This window comes from Puma concolor, chromosome B3 (assembly GCF_028749965.1).
Source record: "Puma concolor isolate L17-30 chromosome B3, mPumCon1.1.hap2, whole genome shotgun sequence".
NCBI lineage: Eukaryota > Metazoa > Chordata > Mammalia > Carnivora > Felidae > Puma > Puma concolor.
In genome coordinates this window covers 103,210,121-103,231,135 of record NC_141672.1, presented here as the reverse complement: position 1 = coordinate 103,231,135, position 21,015 = coordinate 103,210,121, and the positions used below count along the sequence as shown (strand labels likewise).

Below are 21,015 nucleotides of genomic sequence, written 5' to 3'. Positions count from 1 at the left end.
AAGAGCTTTGTGCCTACTTTGGGAAAAGGAAAATGTGAGAAAATTTATGTGATTGCAACGTTCTTATAAGTCAGGAAGTTTGAAAAAAAAAAAAAGTAAAAACCAGTCTGAAGCAAGGTGTATGAAAACAGTACAAGAAAAGTTTTCAAGCAGGGAGGGAGAGGTAGAGTCATACTCATTGCTGACAAGAGGCTCACCCTCATGATGCCTCATGTGCAAGTGGTAATAAGAGAGAGGACATCCATTTGAACATCTTTGAATTTTCCGGTAATGGCCTTCTGTTCATTTTGCTGTTGAGTTGCTCATCTCTTTCTAATTTATAAGGGCTCTTTGTAAATGAAGAAATTAACCATTAGACACATAATCTGGCAAACTGTTCCCTCAGTTTGTGGTGTGTGTTTTGGTTTAGTTTCAGGTAGCGTTTTGGGGGGGAAGAAGGGGGTTGCGGTGAGAAAGGGACTTTCTGTCTTTTTTTTTTTTTAAACCTTCAGCTTTTTCAGTTTTTATAGAATCAAATGTATCAACCTTTATTTTACAGATTCTAGGTGTAATGTCTGGAGAAACCAATTTTAATATAAAAAAAAAAATCTTGTTTCAGAATCCTGGCATTCCTCTCTTGACTTGGAGTAGGAGATGGTCTCAGTTCCTACCAAGCAAAGAGAGGGGGAAAAAAGAATTTCCTACCTAAAAGGGCTGGGGAGGAAATGAGATGTACTTCCAGCATCTTAATTTAGAACAGTGTATTCATTCTTCTACTAAAATGCTACATAATCATTAGATATTACAAAACTATCATAATGCACAGAATAAGTTTATATGTTTTTTTCAGTGTTTGATTCTCAGAACGTTATAACATTCTTTCTATAAGAAAACAAATGTATGACAAAGCAAGGACTCCCTCTATTAAAGTAATACTTTCATAAACATGATGATATTAATGGAGAAACTTTAAAAAATGTTCATAGTAGAAAATTTAAGTTACACAAAGTAGAAAAATAATAGCATAATGAATTTCCCAAGTACCCATCACTTGGCTTCAACATTTATAACATAACTATCATGTTATCAGTATCATCAGAAACTAAATTTTATATCTTTGACTTGTTAATTTTTACAAACACATCCATTTTTTTTTAGTTTTAAGTAATTTCTATAACTTAAGTGGGGTTCAAGCTCACAATTCTGAAATCAAGAGTCACATGCTCTACCAACTGAGCTAGCCAGGCACCCTGAAACACATCTAAATAAGTGGGTCATAGCCTTCAAATACACCTATAAATAGCACTGTGGGTTTTTTTTTTAATGTTTATTTATTTATTTTGAGAGAGCGCATGCATGTGCACACACACGTGGGAGAGGAGCAGAAAAAGGGGGGAGAGAGAGAATCCTAAGCAGGCTCCCTGCTGTCAGCTCAAACCATGAGATCATGACCTGAGCAGAGAGACCTGAGGTGATCAAGAGTCAGATGCTTAACTGCTTAACTGACTGAGCCACCCAGGTGCCCCTAGCATTGTTTTTGATAGATAAAATGAAAGATTAAAGAAAAACCGTAAAAAAAACCCACTAAGTTTAGTCTAAAGTAAAGAAGCAAAATGAATACATATTCCAAAGCATAAATTTACCTGGTGTCAGTTAAAGAGAAATAGAAATTTGAGCCTGAATTAAATTTAATGAATAGGTTTCCTTTTTTGATTTGTTGGATTATCACAGCTCAACTATTTCAGAGATTATGAACGATCACCTACTCTTCATCAGTCCTAAGGCAACCTATCTATAACTAAAACTCCAATATTTCCAACACAGTACTGTTTGATAATTTTAACTATCATTTCTCATCCAGAACTATGGCACTTACTTTCTTTGAATCACTCAAATCCTCCCAACATGTTTAGTTTATTGATTTTTCTCATTACTCCACCTTCCTTCAAAGACATAATCACCTGTTTCATTTTCAACCCTAATTCCATTGACTCTCCACAAATCAGTCCTTGGAAAGCTCAGTCCCTGATATAACCCTAACCAGCCATTCTTTCTGTTCCTATTTCCAGGTATTAGAAAACTACTGGGGAAACAGAAACAAAGCAAAATTTATATACTACAAGTTTTTAAAGCATAACCCCAACTTATCCATTGCTACTTACTACTTTCTATTTATGCCTCAAATTCCAAGACATAATCTCTATGAGATTAGAATTTCTTTAAAATACAATGTGCCTTTCTCATACAATCCTCCCCTCCAAACTTTAAAACCTTTCCTTGCTAATTACTGACAGGTTCAATAGTGATTGCTGATAAGGTCAATTGTTATTGTGCCAAAATGGGAGAATGAGGCCTCAATTGCCATCTGCCTCTCTATCTTAACACAACCTTGTCTCTGTATCTTCCTTGCCCCATTCCTTCCATTACTTCAGAAAATGAGATTGTTGCTCCTTTCCTCTGAAGAGAACTTTACCACCTATTCTGAGGAGTCCATATTATTCTGACTTTTCAGCATCTTTGTCCTCACACCCATCCTTTTTCAGTAAAATCTTTTGTACTCCAATAGCTCCTTGATGCTGTTGCACTTGACAATTGATAACTGACCGCTTTATCAGTTTCTCTCCAAGACTACTATCATGACACTGTCCTATTTCCAGTTCTCAGTCATATGTCACATTATGCCTATACTGGTTTCTTTTACACGCTCTCACTCTTAATGCTTATTGCCTTTCCCCCACCAAGTTTAATCGTTGTTCTCTGTTTTCGCTATTGTCTACTGGAGAATGGGATGGAAGAGGGAGTGGAGAATTACAGGGAGGAATTAAGCTGGCAATTTGTAGTTTCCCACATATTCTCAATGATAAAAAAAAAATTGAGAACTATGGCTCACCACTCTCAATGAAGTATTCATTTATTCTCATACTTATGGTAAGTAAACTACCATACTTGGGTCTATGCAATAACTCCCCCATTCAGTTTTTCTCTATAATTTGACCTCTTCCCTGACACTCGACGCTTCTAGAGGCATGATGAATATTTATATTTTCATGTCCCACTATCAGACATTTCCAACCTGACGCAACTAAACTTTGACATCTCCCAGCTGAAAACACTTTATCTTTTGAATGATGCAATCTCTATTACCCAGATTAGAAAAGGTGGGGTCATCTTCATTTCCTTTGTCCAGTTAGCAATCATTTAGGCTCCAACATTGTCTTCATCAAAGAGAAGGGGCAGAGAATTCCCCATCCAAAAGGGCCATCCTCATCAATTCTTCATGTTACACTACACTTTTTGCTACACTACAATCTTACCCCTAGTCTAATCTCAAACAAGACCACTTCCATCATATTATTCTCAGTCGAGTTCCCTATGATTAGCTAAATATAAAGTGTAAGCACCACTTGTGTTTACATGAAATCTGACAGCTACTTTTTGTACCCTATTCACTATTTTTCTCTACCTCAGCCTTTCTCAAACCTTCTGGTGTCTAGACTATTACAGTCCTAAAAATTATTGAGGACCCCAAAGAGCTTTGGTCTATGTAGGTTATATCTACCCATACTTACCATACTAGAAATGAAAATTGAGAAAAATTTTAAAAAGAATAAATAAGCACATATTCCATTAACTCTCAGAGCAATGATATTATCACATATCATATAGCCTGGAAAACTCCACTGACACTTGTGAAAGAATGAGAATGAAAAGGCAAATAATAGCTTAGTATTATTATGAAAATAGTTCTGACCTCTAGCACCCCTGGCTCTCTTTGAGAAAACTGCTTTATCAGACCCTGCTTCTCTTAATCTGTCTCCCTATCAATCACTGATTACTGATGAGTAACGTTTGTGTGTAGCCATAGCCTGGAGGCAGACAGGAGGCTTAAAAACCACAGATTTATAAAATAGCCTCCAAATTAATAAGCACGCCTGCTCATTAACAGTCTAACACAACTATCAATTTTATTTCCTGCTAATGCTATTTCCTTCCCTCTGACTCTGCACTTCCAACCAAGGTTGGAATCATGAAAAAGAACAAATCTTTTTCTGCTTCACCAGCTTTGAATACACTATTCCCTCTGGCTGGAAGGCCTTCTATCAACTCATCCTTCAGATCCAGTTCATAGATTACCTCTTTTATAAAGCTTTCCCTGACACAACGCATCCCCAATTACCCTTTTCTAATTCCAAAGCACATTTAGAACTTATCACATTGCACTGTAATTATTTATATGTGTCTCCCCACTAAATGGGAGCTACATGAGGGCAGACTTGCATCTTGCTTGTTTTTGTACTTCTAGTACCTCACACGTAGTAGGAACTCAAATGTTTGATCATTTCATTGAAGCCATGTCTGAAAGAGTCAATTCAAAGCTCATCTATCTCCAAATATTTCAGATCACAGCACTTGCTCCTTCCTCTGAACTTTGGTAGTTCTGGTATCTAAGAGATATCTGATATCTGGTAACTAAGAGAAAAGAAAATCTAAAGAACTGTTATCCCTTCCTACAAAAAGACTAGGGTCTTTGGCCTGTATATCAAGTCTAACTCTGACATTTAAGGGCTTTCATCAAGTGGTTCTTCACCTTTCAGTCTTACTTTTTATTATTCACCAGTATGAACTTACCATTTCTGTCGGCTAATAAACACACATGCACGCACACACGCGCACGCACACACACAATCCATTCTATTTTCATCCCTTTTGTTTATATCCTTCCCGCTCCCACAATTCCATTTCCTTATTATTTCAAATTTACTTTTCCTTAAAAGCTTGGTATAAGACCCATCAATTCCATGAAGCTCTCTGGGGCTATGACAGACTAAAGAAAAATTTCCCCTTTTGGAATATCTAACACATTTCAATCTGTTGTTTACAACTGAAAAATTTATATTGATATAAACAGATGTATACATATATAGATGTATTTATAATGTATTGCCTTGCATTGTCCTTTAATAAGTCAATGATGCAACCCCAAATAGCTCCCCAGCTAAAGCAGACACAGTCTTCATCAAACATTTGAGTGCCATTATGTACCAGATACTGCTAAGGTTTCTAATCTTATTTCTTTTGCATCAGCCCTTGCTAGTAACAGGAAGATGAAGGCACGTAATATATGCTATTTCCTTTACTTAATTTTTTTCCTAACCGGTCAGAATAATCCAGGTTATTTTTTTCTAGGAAACAGTTTATCAATGGATATACTTATCAATTAGAAAATAAGAGGTGTGCTATAAGATCCTGCATCTCAACACCCTCAAACTGCAAGCTTGAGTAAGACACTTCAGTTATACACAACACACTGAGTCCCCTCAATATACTTTAACTTGTGAAGGGCCCTTACCTTTCTTGTTCCTTTACCTTGAATATATCTTTTCTTATTTGAGTCATTACAATTTTAATTCCCTTAACCTTGACAAGTTCTGATGCTAGTATGCAATAATGTAATAACAGTCATAATGCCAAACTGTTTAAGCAGAAACAAATAAACAAGGCAAATAAAAATCATGCATAAAATGAAAACAATCTTTGAAAACCAAGAAGTTATGGTAACTGGGCTCAGACCAATGCTTTCCCTTAAATGGAATTTGTCTAACGGGCCACATCTTCCCTATCACCATTTCCTTAAGTATCTACACCCAAATGGAGCAAGTATTAGTTGGAAAATCGGCTAAACATAACCATCAAAACTTGTTCCCTGCTATCATGGATTGATGGTAAGTAACTTCTAAAGATCATTTTCCCCAGTTCTTCACTCTTGCATATGTGACAGTCAGTAAGAAGGAAACAGAAAAATACAGTTAAAAAAATAATCCTAGGGTTTAGGGTGCTCTAAGTCCTTGTTTTTAAGAACATCAACTGAATGTTGAACTCGTATTTAAACACTAGAGAGACCTGAGGTTGCCGGCAATTCTTTTACAAAATACATATAAGAATATTCTTTGGACAAGAGTCCCAGAATGAATTTCATGGGAGAACGAGGAAAGAAAAGAGGAAACCGTCAGCTGACATGCAGCAGCTCCTTCACCCCGTTTTCCCCCTCCCCAAAAGCTGTAGGAAATAGCTGCAGAAATGTACCTTCCAGGCCAGAAGCAAAACATTGAGGATGGCCAGCAAAGGGCAGGGTCCATTCTCATTCTGAGTGATGATGGGTGTGTTCTCTTCCTTCCACTGGATCCACTTGATGTGATAGACAGATTGTCCCGGGAAGCGTTCCTTGGAGGCCGCCAGTACCTGAGCTTCCTCCCCCTCCTCCTCCTCTTCTCGGCAAAGAGGCACAGCCCGGGGCAACACCGCCGCGCCCTCGCCCTCCTCCTCCTCCCCGGGGACCCGGTTCTCTGCTCCCTCCTCACTATTAAACTCAGAGCTACTGGGGAAAGAATGCAGGTTGGAGAACGACTCCAGGGAGTCCAGGCTTGGCGATTCCCCAGGAGGGCTCGGGTCGCTGCAACTGCTACTGAGGCCGCCGGCGCTGCTAGGCTCCTCGGAGCCGGCGACCGCCAACTCTGCCCGGCAGGTGCCGGCGGAATCCGCGCGGCAGCCGGCGTCTCCGGCCGGACCCGATCCATGGTCCGCTCCGGCCTCCGCGGTCTCCGGCGAGGCGGTCACCTTGTGTTGCCCTCTCAGAGGCGCCTTCTGGGCAGCAATGTTCTCCAAATTGCTCTCCTTCAAGTCCAAGCCCGGAAAGGAGCTGCAGGGTCTGGGAACCTGAGGAGAGCCGGCGGGAGAAACGGAGTCCAAGAGGCTCCTCCCGGCGGCCGCCGCCCCCTGCCCATTCCCGCCTCTGCTCTCCGCCGCCCATACTCCAGGACCATCTCCGGCGGCGAGCCTGGTCTCCGGTGGCCCTTCCTGCGGAGAACCTGTCCCTGGCGTTGGCCCGATGGCCACCCCGTGTTCTAGTGGCTGCAGGCTCTCGGGGCCGCTCTCCATGCCCAGCCGCCAGCCCCTCGCTCTAAGGAGACCGCGGCGGGTTCTCTTCAGCCAGCGCCTCGGACGCCATGACAGCGGCACTGGCAGCTACAGCGCCCTTGCGCGGCCTCGGCCAGGCACGTCACGGGGAGGGCACCGGGAGCGCGCGCGCGCCCCGCCGCGCTACCGCCCGCTTGGGGAGTGACTGAGCGCCGCCGAGGGAGGGCGACCCCTACCCGGACCCGCCCCTCCTACGCGCCCGCCTGCTGGAGCTAGCTCCCGGAAGGCGGGGCGTGGCGGGCGTGGCTAGGAGGTGTGGCCAGAAGGAAAACATCCTCTCACTATGTAGCCGGAAGTTGAACTCTAGGGCAGCCCAACCGCGCGCGGCTTCTTTAAAGGAGAGGCGGGCAGAGACTGTTTAGGTTGTGACCCTTAAGAGCTGGGGTGTGTGTGGCCCAGCCTAGAGCTCAGGATGATGAGTTGCCTGTGGTTGTGTTATTTGGAAAAGAGCTCGTCCCCGAAGAGCTGAGGAGATTTGTTTCCTCCGCTTGTAAGATGGAAAATTGAAGGAATTTCTTACGAGATGCGGATTTTTAAAGGCTGCGCATCTACTCGAGGTGTTTGGATTACTACACCTCATAAATCCCAGTCTCCCAGGGTTTTGGCTGAGGAACACCGAGCTCCTCACCAGCTACTGGTGAAAACGTTCGCCCTACTTGAGGCGTCAGTGCGGTTGTGGATACTGGCCTGCACAGAAAAAAAAAGTGGGTAATTTTGGGCCAATGATAATAAATTAGCTTCTGCCTGAATTAGCCAAGTCTTTGCGGTTTTGTCAACTTGGCCTCACTTTGATGGAGTGGGAAGTGCCTGTTCCTGAAAGAGTTTTCTAGTTGCAATTGATTCGTCTTAAGGCCGTGCAATTTTCAGAGAGGACAGAGTAGGCTGCAAATTTTGTTGGTGACAAAATGGGATTTGGGTCCTATTCTGACCTGTTCCCCACAAGGACGCCCCTCTCTCCCCTCCTCCCGTTTTTGTTTGTTTGTTTTTTGTTTTCTGGTTTTTTTGTTTTGTTTTTTGTCTTTCAACATTTTTTTTAATTTTTTTTTCAACGTTTATTTTATTTTTGGGACAGAGAGAGACAGAGCATGAACGGGGGAGGGGCAGAGAGAGAGGGAGACACAGAATCGGAAACAGGCTCCAGGCTCCGAGCCATCAGCCCAGAGCCCGACGCGGGGCTCGAACTCCCGGACCGCGAGATCGTGACCTGGCTGAAGTCGGGCGCTTAACCGACTGCGCCACCCCGGCGCCCCAGTCTTTCAACATTTTTTAAGCTCCGGGGATACAAAAGATGACAGGGCAGGTCATCTTTCGTGGTTAGCCGTAGAAATAACTGACATATAATGGAACGGTATCTTTCTGTATCTCTTTTCATTCGAGAAGGTAGACAAAATTACAAATTGGTATTTCATTCACTCATTTAACACCCCTCAAGTCCAAGTACATTCTGGAAACTGTGGCACTGGCGAATAAGAGAAAGGGCTCATACCTTCTTTGGGTTTACTATCTAGTAGTTTCTTGTTTTGTTTTTTCTTATTCCTACGTTTTTATTTATTTTCACATTTTTTTTAATTTTTTAATTTATATTTTGAGAGACTGAGCAAGCAGAGGAAGGGCGGGGGCGGGGGGGGGGTGGGTAGAGAGAGAATCGCAAGCAGATTCCACACTGCCAACACAGAGCCTAATGCGAGGTTCCAACTCATAAACTGTGAGATCATGACCTGAGCCAAAAACCAAGAGTCAGATGCTTAAGGGACTGAGCCACCCAGGGTAAGACACATACTGCTAAAGCACCTGGGTGGCTTAGTCTGTAGAACATGATCTCAGGGTCGTAATTCGAGCCACACTTTGGATGTAGAGTTTACAAGGTATATGCTGCTGGATCAAGCTTTTTACAGTATTTAAGGCCATTAAGTGTAAATGAGAATATAAGAGATTTCAGGAAATTCAGAATTTAGTATGCTGCCTTGATTATAAATAGATGTCTAAAGGTGTATTATATGGCTGCCTGGCTGGCTCAATCCTTAGAGCATGCAGCTCTTAATCTCAGGGTCGTGAGTTCAAGCCTCACATTGGGTGTGGAGCCACTTAAAAAAATAATATGCTAAAATAAATAAATAAATGAAGGTGTAGTGTATGAGTAAATTGAATGACTGGATCATTTACAGGCCAGAAACCACAGAGCCAAAAAATATGGAACACATGTCTCACATAATAGTCTTTCACCAGTTTTTTTTTAAGACTCTGCTTAGATAGGCCTGAACTTGCTCTGGTAGTTTTCATTGGTATATGTTTCAAATGCTCACATGCATAATTTAATAATTTATTTATAATAGAAACAGAACCAATTTTTCTTTTCTATATGTTGTCAGCAACTACATAATGAACAGTGGTAAAAAATGTATGCTTGTATGTAATTATTTAAGTTTGTGAAGATGTGCACAGTTATTTTTCTAAGGGAGGTGGGGAGTGGCATCTAGGGAGAAATGTCAGAAGACAATAAGCTGAAAAATGTCTCACTCATTTTTGCTTATATGTATCTTTGGTTTAAGTTCTTGTTTTTCTCAGAATTAACAATTACCTCATCATTTTGTTTATTTGCTTAACTCTTCACCTACTAGTAGCTCAGCCACAGACTTACCCGTACAGTCACACATATCAGGTTTCCTCCCAGATCCATTTTAATCTTGGGTATATCCCTCCTGAAACACTTCTCTTACTCTGATCTAAACTTACTGTTCTGTAGGACTGCTGCACGTGTCATCCTGGGATTTCTCTTCACTATTGTCTTACGAGTTCCCTCCTCCTCATTTCCATGTTGATTCCTTCCTTCAATCTCCTTCTTCCTCTTTCTTGGACCTGGTGGAACATACTCTTTTTTAGCTTCCTGAGAATGAGTGCATAGGAAGCACATTTTGAGGGACTGTCTATGTCTGAAAAAGAGATAGAACTCTACTCTACCTTTACCTTTATAGTTTGGCTAGACATAAAATTAAAGGAAATACTTCTTCCTTTTGAAGTCATTGATTATTGTCTTTCAGCTTCCAAATGATTATAGAGTAGTCTGATGTTCCAGAACCTTTGTGTATTACCTATTTCTTCTCTCTGAAGTGTATTTGATTGTCTCTTTCTTCTTGGTGTTCTGACATTTCAGTATTTGATGTTGTTTTGTTTTGTTTTGTTTTTGTTTTTGTTTTTAGGTAGGCTTAATGCCCAATGCAGGGCCTGAACTCAGGACCCTGAGATCAAGACCCTGAGTTGGAGAACTGTGCTGAGATCAAGAGTCAGATGCTTAATCAACTAAGCCACCCAGGTGCCCCAATATTTGATAGTTTTGAATAGGTCTTGCTTTATTTATTGGGATGCATACTTGATGATCACACAGTGAATGTAGAAACTTATATTCTTCAGTTCTGGAAATTTTTCATTTCTTCTATAATTCTTATTTATTCTTTAATTTTATCTATTCTATTTTCTTTTTTTTTTTTAATTTTTTTTTCAACATTTATTTATTTTTGGGACAGAGAGAGACAGAGTATGAACGGGGGAGGGGCAGAGAGACAGGGAGACACAGAATCGGAAACAGGCTCCAGGCTCTGAGGCATCAGCCCAGAGCCTGACGCGGGGCTCGAACTCACGGACCGCGAGATAGTGACCTGGCTGAAGTTGGACGCTTAACCGACTGCACCACCCAGGCGCCCCTATTTGTTCTATTTTCTAAGAGATTTTCTCAACTTTATCTTTCAATTCTTTTTTTTTAAATGTTTATTTATTTTGAGAGAAAGAGAGAGTGCACACCCACATGCACACATGTATGCAAGACAGGGGAAGGGGCGGCCGGGGGGGTAGAGAGAGAATCTCAAGTAGGTTCTGCGCTGTCAATGCATAGCTCAATGCAGAGCTCGATCCCATCAAGTGGGAGATCATGACCTGAGCCAAAACCCAGAATTGGGTGCCCAACCGACAGAGCCTCCCAGACACCCATTCAATTATTTTTAATGCATTACTTACTGGTGCCGTTGTATATTTAACTTCCAAGAATTCTTTGTAGTTCCTTTTTATTGCTTAGAAACATCCTGATCATTCATCTCTTAGAATATTGATTACAGTTTTTTTTGTATCCTTTATATTTTTGAAAGGATATCTGAACAATATGCTATAAAAAATATACTTAGTATGGAGTTATTGACAGTTCCAGAGAGAGTGAGATATGGGCGATACAAGTGTAAAACATTGGTTTTACTCTTTGGAAGGGCAAAATCTGTTTTGGGAAATAAGATATATTCACATGAAATACTGAGAATATAAGACAGTTAATAATTCATACTAAATGAGTGGTACAAGCAATAACTTATAAAAATTCAGATGAGGAAAATCTTTTCGTATGAGATAATTGAGGAATTAAGCTATATTAGCCTAATTGAAATCATAGGCTGATTGTTACCTCAAGCTTAAGAAATCCAAAAACTATATCTCTAACTCTCAAAATTATTATTCTTTAAAATTTTTTTTAAATTGAATCATAGCTAGCTACCATAACAGCAAAGTTGGTACTATCTTTGACTTTTCCCCAGATTTATTTGCTATTACCTCATCTGTCAAGTCTCACTGATATTATACACTCCTTTTCTATTTCATTTATCTGTAGCCACCCCCTTGCTAAGTCTTTATCACCTTACTGCTAGTGTGTATCATCATTCTAATTATTCCTCAGCCTATGGGGTTTTTTTCCCCCAAATCCTCATATTCCATAGAAATAAGTCAATAAACAATATCTACAACTTTTTAATGAAGATATAAGAGTGTAATCATGTTACTCAGAAAGAAATTTGGGGATAAGGAACTAAAGAATACCTAGGAGTATGGAACTGCTTCTAAAGAACAGGACTCAAAAGTGTGGAGGGATAGAGCAGAGAGAATTGCTTTGTTTTTATATAAATTATTTGACTGTTAAGCCTAGTCCATCTTGCTTTTATTTTGTTGATGGTGCTACTAAAAATAATTTGAAGGTTCTTTATTGTTAGCTGAACCAAAATTGGGTCAGAGCAGATTGCACAGGCTTGGCATATATACCTTTATTTCTTTTCTCTTAGCTTTCTACTCAAGATATGGTGGTGAAATTTTGAGTTAAAATCAAGGGTTTCCATGTAACTCAAATTGCGCTGGCTCTGGCCCTCATCTGCTTATGCAGAAATTCCAGCCTCCTGCAAAGTACATCCCCTATTTAATTATTTCTGAGAGCCCCCATGAGGAGTCCCACACCTGTTCAGAAACAAATCCAATCCTATGATATTCTACCAGGTGCTGCTTCTACTCCATGCTGCTTTACCAGATGCTAGTCTGTCCTGGTGGTATTAAAGATGTATGATGGTGAATGGAGGAAAATGACCTTGTTTTCCCTTTATTTTACCTCTACTATGCTAAGTATTGTTGAAACATTTCTTTTTTTAATTTTACTTATGTAATTTTTTAAAAATTTTTTTAATGTTTGTTTACTTTTGAGAGAGACACACACAGAGCGTGAGTGGGGGGCGGGGGGAGCAGAGAGAGAGAGGAAGACACAGAAACCCAAGTAGGCTCCAGGCTCTGAGACAGCTCAGGCTCTACATAGAGCCTGACATGGGCTTGAACTCATGAACCATGAGATCATGACCTGAGCCGAAGTCAGATGCTTAACCAACTGAGCCATCTGGGTGCCCCACCTATGTAGTTATTTTTAAGAGTGGGACCTAAATTTGGGTACAAATAGAGTCTATCAGGAATGAATTCAAGGAATATATTCCATCACCTTCAACTCAAAATCCCTACTCTTCTGGTCTTAGGACAATGGTTAAGGTTTTGTTATTGCCTCACATATATAATGCCTTAGGACCTAGCTTTTCAAACACACTCCTACCAGTTTGCTAGATATCTCTCAACTTTAATACAGTTATTCTCCAAGTGTGGTTTTTGGATTAGTAGTATTAACATCACCTGGGAACTTGTTAAAAATGAAAATTCTTGGGGCACCTTTGCTGGCTCAGTTGGTGAAGCATGCGACTCTTGATCTTAGAGTCATGAGTTTGAGCCCCACATTGGGCATAGAGCTTATTAAAAAAGAAAAGAAAGTTATCTAGTCCTACCCCAGATCTATAGAAGCAGAAACTCTGTGTAAAGTCCAGTGACACAAAGGACTGTGTTTTAACAAGACCTCTAGATGATTCTGATTCACAATGAAGTTTGAGAATTGCTATTCTAGCACTAAGGGAAGCATCTCTTCCCCACCTTTATAGCAAATAAATAAACCTTAGTGCAATCCCTATCAAAATAACACCAGCATTGTTTACAGAGCTAGAAAAAACAATCCTAAAATTTGTATGGAACCAGAAAATACCCCAAATAGACAAAGCAATCCTGAAAAAGAAAACCAAAGACATTACAATTCCAGACTTCAAGCTGTATTACAAAGCTGTAATCATCAAGACAGTATGGTACTGGCACAAAAACAGACACATAGATCAAAGGAACAGAATAGAGAACACCGAAATGAACCCACAAACATATGACCAACTAATCTTTGACAAAGCAGGAAAGAATATTCAATGGAAAAAAGAGAGTCTCTTCAGCAAATGGTGTTGGGAAAATGGGACAGCGACATACAGAAAAATGAACCTGGACCATTTTCTTACACCATGCAGAAAAATAAAATCAATATGGATGAAAGACCTCAATGTAAGACAGGAAGCCATCAAAATCCTTGAGGAGAAAGCAGGCAAAAACCTCTTTCACCTTGGCCACAGCAACTTTTTACTCAACATATATCCCGAGGCAAGGGAAACAAAAGCAAAAAGGAACTATTGAGACATCATCAAGATAAAAAACTTCTGCATGGCAAAGGAAACTATCAGCAAAACTAAAAGGCAACTGACAGAATCAGAGAAGATATTTGCAAATGACATATCAGAGAAAGGGTTAGTATTCAAAATCTGTAAAGAACTTCTCAAAATCAACACCCAAAAAACAAATAATCCAGTGAATAATTGGGCAAAAGAGATGAATGGACACTTTTCCAAAGAAGACATTCCAAAACTGCTCAACATCACTCATCATCAGGGAAATGCAAATGAAAACCACAGTGAGATAGCACCTCACACCTGTCAGAATGGCTAACATTAACAACTCAGGCAACAACAGATGTTGATGAGGATGTGGAGAAAGAGGATCTCTTTTGCACTGCTGGTGGGAATGCAAACTGGTGCAGCCAGTTTGGAAAACAGTATGGAGGTTCCTCAAAAAGTTAAAAATAGAACTACCCTATGACCCAGCAATTGCACTACTAGGTATTTATCCAAGGGATACAGGTGTGCTGTTTGGAAGGGGCACATGCACCCCAATGTTTAGAACAGCATTATTGACAATAGCCTAAGTATGGAAAGAGCCCAAAAGTCCACCGACTGACAAATGGATATATATATGTATACGTATATATACGTATACATATATATATGTATATATATACATATATATAATATTATATTCCATTAATATATTAATATTCCATACACATACGCACACACACACACACACACAGTAGAATATTACTCTGTAATCAAAAAGAATGAAATCTTGCCATTTGCAAGAACATGGATGGAACTAGAGTGTATTATGCTAAGCAAAATAAGCCAGTCAGAGAAAGACAAATATATGATTTCACTCATATGTGGAATTTAAAAAACAAAACAGATGACCATAAGGAAAAGGAAGCAAAAAAGATAAAAACAGAGAGGGAGGCAAACCATAAGAGACTCTTAAATACAGAGAACAAACTGAGGGTTGCTGGCAGGGTGTTGGGTGGGGGATAGGCTAAATGGGCATTATAGAGGGCACTTGTTGGGGTGAGCACTGCATGTTATATGTAAGTGATGAATCAGTAAATTCTATTCCTGAAGTCATTATTACGCTGTATGTTAACTAACTTGGATTTAAATTTTAAAAAATTAAAAAGTAAAAGTTACTGTAGTATAAAAAAATAAATAAACCTTAGCAAAAGTAAAAGGCTTCTAAATTCATCTTCTATAGCCAATTTTTAATTACTTTCCTAGAAGTCCACAATGCTCCAAAGTTATTCTTTTGGCCATTTTTTCTATATATTCTCCTTTGAGGAGTGTGTGTGTGTGTGTGTGTGTGTGTGTGTGTGTGTGTGTGTGTGTGTATGTATACCTTCAAAGTCATGTCGAAACCATATTTTGTTATCCTGATCTCAAAATGCTTCTTTGTTCTTGTCTTTCCCACATTTCTCCACCTTCATATCAGTCTCTGTTACTTAGGGTTAAAACACTCAAGTACTTCCATTTAGTTTCCTCATAGTCAACAAGTCCCCTTTTTAAATTTAAAATGTTTAATATAAGTAAATATTGTGCTTTTCTAGTTAAAAAGATTAGCAAACACATATGAGCAAATAAAGAAAGGAAAAGCCACCTTTCAGCATGCTGTGTGGAATGAAGTATTAGAGAGAACACTAGTGATACTTCACTGCATGTATATCCTCCTCAAACCTTTCTAGGCATCTGAACACATACATATTTTTGTGAACAAAAATTGGACCATTCTGTGGGGTGCCTGGGTGGCTCAGTCAGTTAAGTGTTTGACTCTTGATTTCGGCTTAGGTCACGATCTCATGATTTGTAAGATCAAGCCCAGCATTGGGCTCTGCACTGATATCAATATATTGTGAACTGTTATCAATATATTTTGAACACTTGGAGTGCCTGGCTCGGTCAGATGGTAGAGCATATAACTCTTGATCTTGGGGTTGAGAGTTCAAGCTCCACGCTGGGTGTAGAGATTACTTTAAAAAATAAAATCTTTAAAGATACCTATCTTGTGAACATCTTTAGGTATTAATTTACATTCATCTACAACATTTCTAATGAATCAATAATATTCTGTTATATGGCTGAACCAATCCCTGCTCTTCAGACATTTAGATTGTTTAACTATTTTATGAACTTCACTGTAATCAATGTCCTTGTAACTGAATATTCCTTTTTTTAAAATTTTTAAAAAATTTTACTTACTTAGAGAGAGAGAAAGACCAGGGGAGGGGCAGTGAGAGAGGGAGGGAGAGAATCCCAAGAAGGCTCTCTGCTGCCAGCACAGAGCCTAATGCAAGACTCGAACTCAAGAACTGTGAGATCATGACCTGAGCTGAAATCAAGAGTCAGACACTTAACCAACTGAGCCACCCAGACGCCCCATCTGTATTCCTTTAATAGATTTCCACATGTTCAAGTCAAATCAGGATCTGACTTTTACTTCAGTATTTTATCCACTCCTTGCTTTCCATTCTCGCTGGTGCTGTCCTAGGTCAGTGAGCGTGTTGGAGTAAACCTGCTAATTGATTTCGCTACAGTTTATTTTCCTTCAAGTACATTGTGTATATTGCTAGATTAAACAGTGATTTTATTATTTCCATCTACCACTGAAAACCTTTAAAGGCACTTCCTTAACCACTAAATATGATGAGTTGCTCTAGCATTCAAAGCTTTTCTTAATCTATCCTCATTCTATGTAACTAGCCTTATCAATTACTAAAATGTAATAACCCTTTTTCTATACCATTTGAACTAATTATACCTATGCAAATGATTTGCTCATTTTGCTTCCTTAATTTAAAATATCTACTCTCTTTTTCTCTTAATTCCATATTAGCTTTCAAAGTCTACTCAGATTATGTCCAACTTTCTACCTCAAAATCCCGTTTTCAATACACCATTTAAAATACCATTATTGATAAGAAAAAAAAAAGATTACCCTGCACGTTTGCAAAGACATCTAGTCTCTAATTAATTTGATATGTTTGGCCCAATGTAATAATGAGCAACATATAATATTGTGAATCTGAATAATTTTGGAGCTTAATGCATCCTCAGACATGATTTTTTTTTTTTTTTTTTTTTTTTTTTTTTGCAAATGAGGAAACTGGGGCTGAAAGAAGTCCTGTGACTTACCCAAGGTCAGACAGTTCCATTATTACCACAGGTTGGTGCTAGAACAGAGTCCCTGAACTTTCAGTCCAGTGTTACTCTGTTACAATGTAGCACACGCATTACAACAGAGGCCTTGGGAAAGAAAGATTGATTTCAAAATATAAAAATGTCTTGACTTGAAAAATTGTTAAAGATGAGCTGTTTAGCTAGTTAGCATTAGATTAAAATATGATCCATTTAACTAAGCAAAATTGTATTAGTAATTGTGATGACTCCTCAGCATTTGAATTGTTTATTATAAGTTAGCTTTGTTTTTTTTTAATTTTTAAATGTTTTTAATTTTATTTTTGAGAGAGAGAGAGAGAGAGAGAGAGAGAGACAGAGCATGAGTGGGGGAAGGGCAGAGAGAGAGACACAGAATCTGAAGCAGGCTCCAGGCTCTGAGCTGTCAGCACAGAGCCCAATGCAGGGCTTGAACTCATGGATGGTGAGATCATGACCTTAGTCAACGTTGGACGCTCAATTGACTGAGCCACCCAGGCACCCCAAGATAGCTTTAAAAGAAACTAATTATATTTTAAACAATTTGGCCCCACATAAATGATTTGTTTGTTCATATAAAGTGTTCAATGCAAAGTGTTTAGTTAGTCTTATACCTGAAAATAAATGCTGACCAATATAGTGTTTATAATGGGTATGTCTTGTTATCTAGATTTCTAGTGCAAGTGTTTAAGTTTGGATAGACTTAAGAGAGATATGTGTTGGTATGAGAAATTAAAGCAATAATAGAGCAATTTTTTAAAAATACAATTATTGAATTTTCTTATGTCTAATATTCACTTTCTTAATATTTAAAAAAATTTCTAGATTCAGAATTAAATATTTTGTGAACAATTTGATGCTCTTTTCTTCAATAGCTATTGTTAAATCAATGGTGTATCTTACAATTGAGGGTATCTTAGAATCAAGGAAGTCTATCATCTTTTCTGTTTTTTGTATGTTGACATTGACTTACCAAGACAACCTGGTCTTTTACATTCACTCTATCCCTCATGTTTATTTAGGATGGTGATTGTCAAACTTCAGTGTGATTAATGCTCACATGAGGAGCCTGTTAAAATGCATGTTTCTGGGCTCCGAGCCCAAGAACTCAGATTCTCTCATTCAGAATTGGAGAAAAGCCCAGGAATCTGCAGTTTTGACATGCATCCTAAGTGATTCTGATCCAGGTATTTCACTGGCCATACATTGAGAAACACTCATCTAGAACAATATCAGATAATAACCACGTGTGCTATTTAGAAGTAAAGTATAGTTGGTAATTGTTAATATGCATATAGTAAGAATTATGACTCCTTTGGCTTCTAATTACAATAATGAACCTCTGTAATTATGTGTTGAGTATCTACGGTGTGGTGCTTTGGGGCACCGAAGGGAATATCAAGCATGGTCACACAGAAGCAGCCTAAATAGTAGGAATTGTGATGAATGGAAACCGCAAGACCTGGGACCAAAAGCTGGTCCTGCATTGACTAATTTTACAAGCTTCGGTAAATCAATTTACTTCTCTCAACACGAGATTTCACCTTTTGTAAAAGAAAAAAAGGCGGAGGGAAAAGCGTGAATGTTATTGCTATGTTGCTTTGCAAATGACATGGGAACATATAGGAAAGCTCTTCTAATATAGTATTATTATTGTCATTGCCCTGAATTGGTTACAATCTTGTTAAGAAGACAAGACATAAGCATCTACAAGTGAAATAAAAGTATGACACTTGAGGCTGTATATAAGGCCTACTTATGAAGTGCTTCCCAGAACAATAAGAATTAAATAACCGTATCAATATAAAATGAATCAGATTAGGTATTTGTTATAGTTCCCTTACAAGACAGGATTCATTCCAGGTCTAAAAGAAGCAAAAGTGAGACTTAGAAATCTAATCACAATCTGAATAAATGTAAAAAGGTTGTGGCCTAATCAATTATATTATTCCTGAAAAAAATAATAAGAGAAAGAGAGATATTGGTCTACGTGGGGTCTAAAGAAAATCCCAAAATATAAGGGTTTGTCATAGTGCTTCCATAACCATCTAGGGTGGAGGTCACCTGAGCAGGTGGATGGCCTGGTTCCTGTCTAGTCCCTTGTCAGATTCTAATGTGGCATAGTAAGTTGGATAGTTGGATAAACAAGACAGTAAAATCATTTAATTAATTTCTTTTGCAATGATGCCTTGCTTACTAAGCTGCTTTTAATTATGATTTAGCCACTCAAGTGTTAAAAGATAAAAAAGGGAATGTAGTGACTTGCTAACACGACTATGTAACTTGTAGAAAAATAAGGTGATGTTTCGGTCAAAACATGTCTCTTGAGAGTTTAACTCCTATGAATTAATCCTTGTCAGCTGATCAACTCAGGTTGCACTATGAAAAGTCAAGCTTCTGGATCTTGCAAACAGAGTAGTAGATCCTGGACCATGGCAGTGATAATATAAATGGATTCACCTAGTAATTTAAAAAACTGGACTGTAAGATTTAGAGGCAGACAAATGCAGGCTAGAAGCCCGGTCTGCCTCTGTGTTCTCATTTGTGAAATGAGATATGTCTACTTCATAGCATCATTGTGAAGACTAAAGGGGATCATGTATGCAAAGTGCCTATGGTGCACTATGGCACTATGGCAGGAATATTGTCTTGGTAGTGTGCAAATCTCCAAATCAGGAGCAGAACAAATATTTCTTGAATGAATGATCAGTAATTACCATTAGCACCCTGTAAGGTTTTTCTGGGTGCTCTCCGCTTTGCCTCAAAGCCTTTCTATCTCTGTCCTCTGTAATATCAGAATAATAATAATCAGAGTTTCCCTAAAGTAACAAAGGATTAACTGGAGATGAGTGATATAAATGATAAGTGTTTTGTTCTAAAATGTGATTGAGATTTGTGGGGCCCTTGGGATCTAGGAAAACACTTCAGGACTATTTGGAACTTGGTCTAGTTCTCAACAGAGGTCACAAACTAAAATTCTGACAGGAATAACACAGGCTGGGGTGACATTAGACCAGCCCATCCAAGGAGGGCAGCCTCTACCCAGTTTCAGCCAACTGAGGTTTTGCAAGAACTTAAGTCTGCTTAACCTCTCAGTTTTCACAGAAAATCCGGTATCTACGTTTTAACACAAAAGCTCCTAATTGTTGAATATTGATGTATAATTACGAAAAATGTTTTTTATTGTTATTTTATTAATTTTTATTAAAAAATTTTTTTAGAGAGAGAGAGAGAGCACACGTGAGCAGGGGAGAGGGGTAGAGGGAAAGAGAGAGAGAATGTTTTTTTTTTAAGTTTATTTTATTTATTTTGAGAGAGAGCATGAGCAAGGTAGGGGCAGAGGGAGATAGAGAGAATCCCAAGCAAGCTGGGCTCTGTCAGTGCAGAGCCAAACACGGGGCTCAAGCACGAGATCATGACCTGAGGCGAAACCAAGAGCTGGACACTTTACTGTCTAAGTCACCCTGGCACCCCTAAGAAAAAACTTTTAACTACAAGTCAAACCAAACATGCCTCTGAGTCTAATTTGGTTTATGAACTACCAGGTTGTGACCAGAGCTTTAAAGGCTAAGTGTTAGAAAAACCCCAGGCAACAATTAGATAAACCGAGGCATATTTAAAATTTTTAAAGACTATTTGAACAAAAATCAATACAAATCAGGCAACAGATAATAATAATCTAGCGGATAGATGAGGGCTCAGAGGAACTCCATAAAATGAAAGACTTTTAGGGGCAAAAGGGAGTGGGAATAGGGAAAGTTCTACTAGACAAAAAAGTGGGTTGGTTATTGCAAAATTAATTCCCTTAGGAGATGGTAGGAGCCTATCTGGCAGATTACCTAACTAGTGCTGATCAGGCATTTTCTGACTGTCTGGTTTAAGATTCCATTTCTGAGTAGCAACTGTAATTAAGTTTCAGGTTGGTGATGTGGGGCTTAGCATAAATGGCTCCATTTTGAGCCTGCTGTTTTGTTTTTTAACACACTGTATAAAAGGGAGATAAAGGGAACAAAAAACATAGGGAGGGGATAGTTTATGATGCTTTTCTTTTAAG

The 21,015-nt window shown here is 39.0% G+C and overlaps 1 protein-coding gene across 3 annotated transcripts in view; it reads right to left on the bottom strand.

The window, feature by feature from the left end:
• The window catches only part of MINDY2 (MINDY lysine 48 deubiquitinase 2), a 79,388-nt gene extending 72,293 nt beyond the window's left edge, over window positions 1–7,095 (bottom strand). For 2 of the 3 annotated variants that reach the window (XR_015252677.1, XM_025919943.2), the window contains exon 1: window positions 6,064–7,092. Coding sequence is in view for 2 of the 3 variants with exons in the window: in XM_025919943.2 (XP_025775728.2) it covers window positions 6,064–6,915 (852 nt within the window). In the remaining variant the exon portion in view is untranslated. Of the gene's footprint in view, window positions 1–6,063 lie in introns of all 3 variants that reach the window. The other variant, XM_086710797.1, reaches the window with a different exon arrangement.
• Between the last annotated feature and the right edge of the window lie 13,920 nt (window positions 7,096–21,015).